The sequence below is a fragment of the Adiantum capillus-veneris genome, chromosome 25, assembly GCF_014529385.1.
Source record: "Adiantum capillus-veneris isolate H3 chromosome 25, ASM1452938v2, whole genome shotgun sequence".
NCBI classification, from domain to species: Eukaryota; Viridiplantae; Streptophyta; class Polypodiopsida; order Polypodiales; family Pteridaceae; genus Adiantum; species Adiantum capillus-veneris.
The window spans coordinates 25,444,939-25,452,315 of record NC_140955.1 but is presented as its reverse complement, the minus strand read 5'-3'; the positions used below and the strand labels follow the sequence as shown (position 1 = coordinate 25,452,315).

The 7,377-nt window shown below is 42.9% G+C and overlaps 1 protein-coding gene across 2 annotated transcripts; it reads left to right on the top strand.

Moving 5' to 3' along the window:
• Positions 1–350: 350 nt before the first annotated feature.
• Positions 351–3,792, top strand: LOC147424592 (elongation factor 2). Of its 2 annotated transcripts, none has more exons than XM_086500475.1 (4): positions 351–425; positions 839–902; positions 1,001–1,088; positions 1,169–3,792. In XM_086500475.1, exons 2-4 carry the CDS (start codon positions 900–902, stop codon positions 3,607–3,609), a joined length of 2,532 nt encoding a protein of 843 aa, XP_086356601.1. In that variant the 5' UTR covers positions 351–425; positions 839–899; the 3' UTR covers positions 3,610–3,792. The 2 variants fall into 2 exon arrangements, with proteins under 2 accessions (XP_086356601.1, XP_086356602.1); XM_086500476.1 differs by having other exon boundaries at positions 388–425; positions 786–902.
• The last annotated feature ends 3,585 nt before the right edge of the window (positions 3,793–7,377 follow it).

The window sequence follows — 7,377 nt, the reverse complement described above, 5'->3', positions numbered from 1 at the left end:
ATTTGAATGCAATCAAGAAAGCCTTGTCAAGATTGAATCTGAATGCAATCTATGTGAAAAGCAACGGCAGTCTATCGCTGGCAACAGGTTGTGAAAAGCACATATCTCCACTTCTGAGCACCGTAAGATCTGCATTAGTAGTAAAAGGCTAAGATTTTGATACGTGGAGCAGCGTTTGGGCTCATTTGACAAAAAGATCCTAGGCCAATCGAGTAATCAAAGCATGGCACTGCCTTAAGGACTCTAAGCCTACTTGTGAACCGTCAGAGTCGTGAAAAAGTGCAACGCGGACTCCAAAGCGGAATTAGAACGGGTTAAAACCTTCGACGGAGGAGAAACTCAAAAACCCTACCGCTTTCTGAAGGGGGCCTCTTTCGTTCGCACTCCCAGAAGTTGGAGTGCTGCGCGGCCAAGCTCAGATCCAGGTAACTTCCTATCTTGTGCCTCAGTGATGCTCGTCCACCATTTCCTTCAACTTGTTGCAGCTGTCTTTGTTTTCATTCCTTTCGCGATTTGTGTTAGAGCTCTTGTGGCGATCATTATGCGTAATTGTTCAGCTTGATTTGTGGATCTCAGAGTTGTAGCTGACTCTTTCTGTTGCACCAGTTTTCTGTGCGCGGTTTCTTTGAAGTCATTTGAAGTAGTGTGTTCTTTCAAGTCATCGTAAGGATTGCATCGTTTAAACAGCTTGTCAGAGAGAATTGTGCTTTTCCACCTTTCGTGGGGCCGATTATTTCGTAATTGTCTTAACAGACTTTTGCTTGGTGCAATTTGCTGTGTTGCAGAATGTTGAAATTGAATTAAACTTAATCTATCAACATACTCTTCCATGCTACAGGTATTGGGTGTACCTCTGTAAAGGATTTTTACATTGGGAGTAGTTTTACAAGTCAGCCAAAATGGTAAGTACAGCTGCTCCTCTGGGTTTTGTGTCTATGACAGGAGACAAGGCTTATATAGCAGACCCATTGGGTGACCGATTTTGTAATGTGGTCTCCAGGTGAAGTTTACAACTGAAGAGCTGCGTAGGATCATGGACAAGAAGAACAACATTAGGAATATGTCTGTTATCGCCCATGTGGATCATGGTGAGTTGGTTTTCTGGTTGGTTTTAAGGTTGCCAAGGCTGTGGGTAGAAAAACTAATTCTTTTTTCTGATCTCATTCAGGGAAATCTACCTTAACAGACTCTCTTGTGGCTGCTGCTGGTATCATTGCTCAAGAGGTCGCTGGAGATGTGCGCCTGACAGACACCCGTCAAGATGAGGCTGAACGTGGCATTACCATCAAATCTACTGGGATCTCCCTGTACTATGAAATGTCTGAAAAATCCTTGAAAGATTACAAGGGTGAGAAGGATGGGAATGACTACTTGATTAATCTAATTGATTCTCCGGGCCATGTCGACTTTTCTTCAGAGGTTACTGCAGCTTTGCGCATCACAGATGGTGCCTTGGTGGTGGTAGATTGTGTGGAGGGTGTCTGTGTGCAGACTGAAACTGTCCTTCGACAGGCTCTGGGTGAGAGGATCAGGCCTGTTCTTACAGTCAACAAAATGGACAGGTGCTTTCTTGAGCTACAGGTTGAAGGTGAAGAGGCGTATCAGACTTTCCAGAGGGTGATAGAGAATGCAAATGTTATCATGGCAACATATGAAGATCCTCTCTTGGGTGATGTTCAGGTTTATCCAGAGAAAGGTACCGTTGCATTCTCTGCGGGTTTGCATGGATGGGCTTTTACACTTACCAACTTTGCTAAGATGTATGCCGCCAAGTTTGGAGTGGATGAAGCTAAAATGATGGAAAGACTCTGGGGTGAGAACTACTTTGACCCTGCAACCAAGAAATGGACTACTAAAAACACAGGGACTTCCACGTGCCAGAGGGGTTTCGTGCAGTTTATTTACAATCCAATCAAGCAGCTTATTAACATTTGTATGAATGATCAGAAAGATAAGCTCTGGCCGATGCTCTCTAAACTTGGAATTGGTTTGAAAGGTGATGAAAAAGAGCTCAGGGGGAAGGCTTTGATGAAGCGTGTCATGCAAACATGGCTTCCAGCCAGTGATGCCTTGCTGGAGATGATGGTGTTTCATCTTCCATCTCCTGCAAAGGCCCAAAGGTATCGTGTTGAAAACTTGTATGAAGGGCCATTGGATGATCAATATGCTAATGCTATCAGGAATTGTGATCCAGAGGGTCCCCTCATGCTGTATGTTTCCAAGATGATTCCAGCTTCTGACAAGGGTCGATTCTTTGCCTTCGGACGTGTCTTTGCTGGGAAGGTCTCCACTGGTTCAAAGGTAAGAATCATGGGACCCAATTATATTCCAGGCCAAAAGAAAGATTTGTATGTTAAGAGTGTGCAGAGGACGGTCATTTGGATGGGCAGGAGACAAGAGTCTGTGGAGGATGTGCCATGTGGAAATACTGTGGCTATGGTTGGTCTCGATCAATACATCACCAAGAATGCCACTCTGACAAATGAGAAAGAAGTTGATGCGCATCCCATCAGGGCCATGAAGTTCTCTGTGTCGCCTGTTGTGCGTGTTGCTGTCCAGTGTAAAGTTGCCTCTGATCTTCCAAAGCTTGTTGAAGGTTTGAAACGTCTTGCAAAGTCTGATCCTATGGTGGTTTGCACAATTGAAGAGTCAGGCGAACACATCATCGCTGGAGCAGGAGAACTTCACCTTGAGATTTGTTTGAAGGACTTGCAGGATGACTTTATGGGGGGTGCTGAAATTGTGGTTTCAGATCCTGTCGTGTCATTCAGGGAGACTGTACTTGAAAAATCCCATCATACAGTTATGAGTAAGTCTCCTAACAAGCACAACCGTCTGTACTTTGAGGCAAGGCCTCTAGAAGAGGGACTTGCGGAGGCAATAGATGACGGGCGCATTGGTCCTAGAGATGATCCAAAGGCTCGCAGTAAGATTCTCTCAGAGGAGTTTGGGTGGGATAAGGACTTGGCTAAGAAAATTTGGTGCTTTGGTCCAGAGACCACTGGACCAAATCTAGTTGTGGACATGTGTAAAGGAGTGCAGTACTTGAATGAAATCAAGGATTCTGTTGTTGCTGCCTTCCAGTGGGCCACGAAGGAGGGTGCCCTTGCTGAGGAGAACATGAGGGGTATAGCTTTTGAGGTATGTGATGTTGTCCTGCATGCTGATGCCATCCACAGAGGAGGCGGTCAGGTTATCCCTACAGCACGACGTGTCATGTATGCATCTCAACTCACAGCAAAACCAAGGCTTTTGGAACCTGTGTATCTTGTGGAAATTCAAGCCCCTGAGCAAGCACTTGGAGGTATCTATGGAGTACTCAATCAGAAGAGAGGACATGTGTTCGAAGAGATACAGCGTCCTGGTACCCCACTTTATAATATCAAGGCTTACTTGCCTGTTATCGAGTCCTTTGGTTTCTCAGGTACACTCCGTGCTGCCACCTCTGGACAAGCCTTCCCGCAGTGTGTGTTTGACCATTGGGACATGATGAACAGTGACCCCATGGAAGTGGGTTCTCAGGCTGCTCAGCTGGTTGTTGACATTCGTAAGAGGAAGGGGTTGAAAGAACAGATCACTGCCCTCTCTGAGTATGAGGACAAGCTGTAGAGAATCTTTGGAGGAGACCCATTGACTATGAATAATTTGCCCTTTTTAAATTATGCTATTGACTAAACTCAAGCCAGAACTAGCTGTTTGGATTCCTCTGGATCCAAGTTTTAAGGCTTTTTTTGCTGTGTATCATGTAATGTCAGAATTTTATTTTATATGGATGGAAAGTTTTTGCATTAAGTATTTTTGTTTGTTTTGCAGACCTTAGCGATATTAATCGCAGTGGCAAGTGGAGTGTGCTTTAATGACAAGTAGAGGGATAATTTCTGTGACAAGTGGAGTGATTAATTTCGTCTGTGGAATGCATTTGATTGGTGTGTTAAGATCTGTCATTTGGTCTTGGTTATGATTGCTGATCACTTTAAAGATGAAAGTGTTTGTATTGTGGAAGTTGTGTTTATGGCTCAGTGGTTCTGCCTTTATGGTGTGCCTTCTACCTGCTGAGCTTGTCCCACTTTTGCCATCAGCTGAAAGGTGGTTGAAGTGTTTCTCTATGCTCTCAGGTGAAAGTTGGCAATAAAGTCTTTTGGTGGTTTGCATGTGCTTGTGCTTTCTAAGCCATCTGTAAAGGTGAAGGTAGGCAGAGTCCTAGTTCAGGTCGTGATCATGGAAGTGATTACTACCTCTATTTCTTTCACTTTTACCATGTGTTCTGTGTGGTGAGGTGGTGCTCTTGTGGCTTCGCTTCGAGGAGTGGGGACTTGAGGTATAGACATGAATTTGTTTGGAATTCTACCCTAGACAGAGGCTTGCTATCCAATGTGTGATCCTGTCTGACATGTCTTGGGTGTCAGATGTTACATGAATGTGTTACAAGTGTTGAGTACTGTATGTTGTAGAGGGCAGAGGATAATGGTTTAATTGAGTACTATGTCAAAGGGCCCATCCTCTCAGGAGGATAATGGTCTGGTAAAGGGCCCATGTGGCAAATAGGTGAAGTGGATTGAGACGGGCACATGCAATCGAGTGTGGATGTCACAATTCAAGAGGTTACAATGAACAAAGATTTGTTTTGCATTCATGCATGACTAGACTCTATGCTCCATGTAAAGAATGGAATTCTCTCGGCGTCTATATTTATTCTCTTAGCCTTCAGGATCCTTTTATCATAGATTTACCTCCCAAATCTTGGAGAACCTCCCGAAGCTCTCTCTGAAATGTGCCCATGGCGTCCTATGCCCAAGAGGATCATTATCAAGAGTCTCCTACATTCCCTCTTTGAAACAGAACAACCTTTGGTGCAACCAAGGATGCAATAATCTAAAGAAATGGACAATTTCATCCTTGAATATGTATGCAAAGTAATAGTCCAAATAATTTGCGTTGATAATGAGAATATAGTTCTGGATGGGAACCATGGGGTCACGGTGTGTAAGACCATGAGACTTGCATGCATTGAGTATCCATTGGTAATGGGCCTACATGTTTCTCAAAGCTTAGGAAAAGCAAAGATTTTTTGATATTGAATAAGCGGAGAAATGTCTACTTTATATTTGCCAAGGACGTGAAGCGGTCACCCTTAAGTTGTGTATGCTATCACATGGGTTGACATGACTTCAAACCTGTTGACCTACATGTGTATAAATACTAAGGGGTTTTAGAAAACAAAACGTCTTTGCAGGATCCAAAGAGGTACGAACAAATAAGTTATGGTAGAATTTCCCATAACTCTATGGATTAGATATTTTATTCTTTGTAGTTATGTATGAAGGCAAAGACCAAGTCTTTTTTTTGGCCATTGTTAAGAGTTTAGCCACCATTGTGAGCCTGATCATAGTCTTGTAAGTTTGGATGGACTCCTCGCATCAATTATATCATTGGCATATTCTAATTGCACATAAGTAGTTTGCATAAACATTTTGATGTTTTAGTATTAGATTATGATGGGTTGCTCGCAATTGCCAATACGCTCTAACTGTCAGTGTAGATAGTGTTGGCAGGGCCCTGTCCAACACCCAAATCAACCATAAGGCGTATGAGCCATACACACTCAACCATAGCTGTGAAGACTCCCTGTACTCAACCTCACAACTCGAAGTGGCCACAGTAGGTTGCTTCTTGCTCAACCATGATATACATAAACTGCCAAGCATGAAACAGAAACCACTTGTGGACACTCATGTGTCAAAACAACCAGCCCAAACTGAGTCCGAAAAAGCATGTAAATCTGACGGCAATGATCCCCCCTTGGGATAAAATAAGCCAAGATGTAAAGCGCCACTAAGGTAGCGAAAAATACTCTTGACAGCTTGCCAATGCTTAGGCTCTGGGCTATGCATAAATCTGCCGACCTATGAAACTGCAAACTGAATATTTGGCCTTGTGTTGCATACATAAACGAGGTAGCCAACAATATTTTGGTAAAGAGTGACATCAGCAGGATCACCAACATAATGTAGACTCAACTTCAAACCTGTTTCCATAGGAGTGGCAATAGGTTTGCAATCCTCAAGTCCAAACTTACATAGCAATATCTCTATGTAACTTTTCTGACACAAGGCAATACCACCATCACACTGCTTAAATTGTATGCCCAAATAATGATGCAACAACCCCAAATCTTTCATCTTGCAAGTAGCATTCAAATCAGCTTTAAATTCAGCAATATGTCTCTCATTTGGTCCAGTGATCAACAAATCATCTACATAAGAACCACAATGAGAAGTACATCACCCTCACGCTTTACATACAATGTACTTTCTGTTGGACTGTTACAAAAGCCTTGTTTGACCAAATGAGTGTCAGCTTTCTCATACCAAGCACGAGGAGATTGCTTCAACCCATACAAAGCCTTGTTACATTTGCACACTTTGTCCTCTTGTCCTTTTTTGACAAAACCGCGAGGTTGCGTTACATAAACTTCCTCAAATATGTCACCATTCAAGAAAGCAGTAACAATGTTTGATTAATGTACATCCCAACCAAAATGAGATGCCAATGCACATAGAAAACGCACAGTAGTCATACAACAAGTGGGAGCAAAGGTTTGTTCATAATCTATGCCTTTTTGCTATGCATAACCCTTTGCAACAAGTCGAGCCTCATGGAGATCAATCTCACCATCCGGCTTGCTTTTCAACTTGTAAACCCACTTTATACCAATGGCCTTTTTTCCAGGAGGCAAATCACATAAAGTCCATGTGTCATTTTCTATAAGTGCATCATATTTTGATTGCATGGCAGCCATCTAATTTTCTGAATTCTGTGCTTCATCAAAAGATAGAGGCTCCTCAACGTCATGTAAGCTAGACACAACCAAAGCATAACAATCTGATGCATAAGATGCACGGTGAGAGCCTGAATGAGTACGACTAGACAAAGGTGCATCCAATTTACTGTCACGCAAAGTGTGCACCAGCCATTTTGGCATACGTCTAGCCTGCTCATTTTCAGCCCTTTCCTCATCAAGTACATCATGTACATCTGCATCAGTAATAGGCTGATCTGTAACATTTTTCAGAAACCCTCATAGGCTGTACATTTGCCTCATTGGAACTTACATTCGTATTTCCACCACTGCAAAGAGGCAACAAAGTGTCATAGATGTCCTATGAGCTTACACTACTGTCTCTAGTACATGACAGCAAATGCTGAATAGAGCCTTCCACGAACACTACATCCCGTGAAACTAGAATACGTTTTGTTTGCGGATGATACAACTTGTAACCTTTGCTTTCAGCACTATAACCAACAAAAATAATTTGACAACCTTATCATCCAATTTTCTACGCTGTGTTTGTGGCACCAAAGCATTTGCCAAACAAC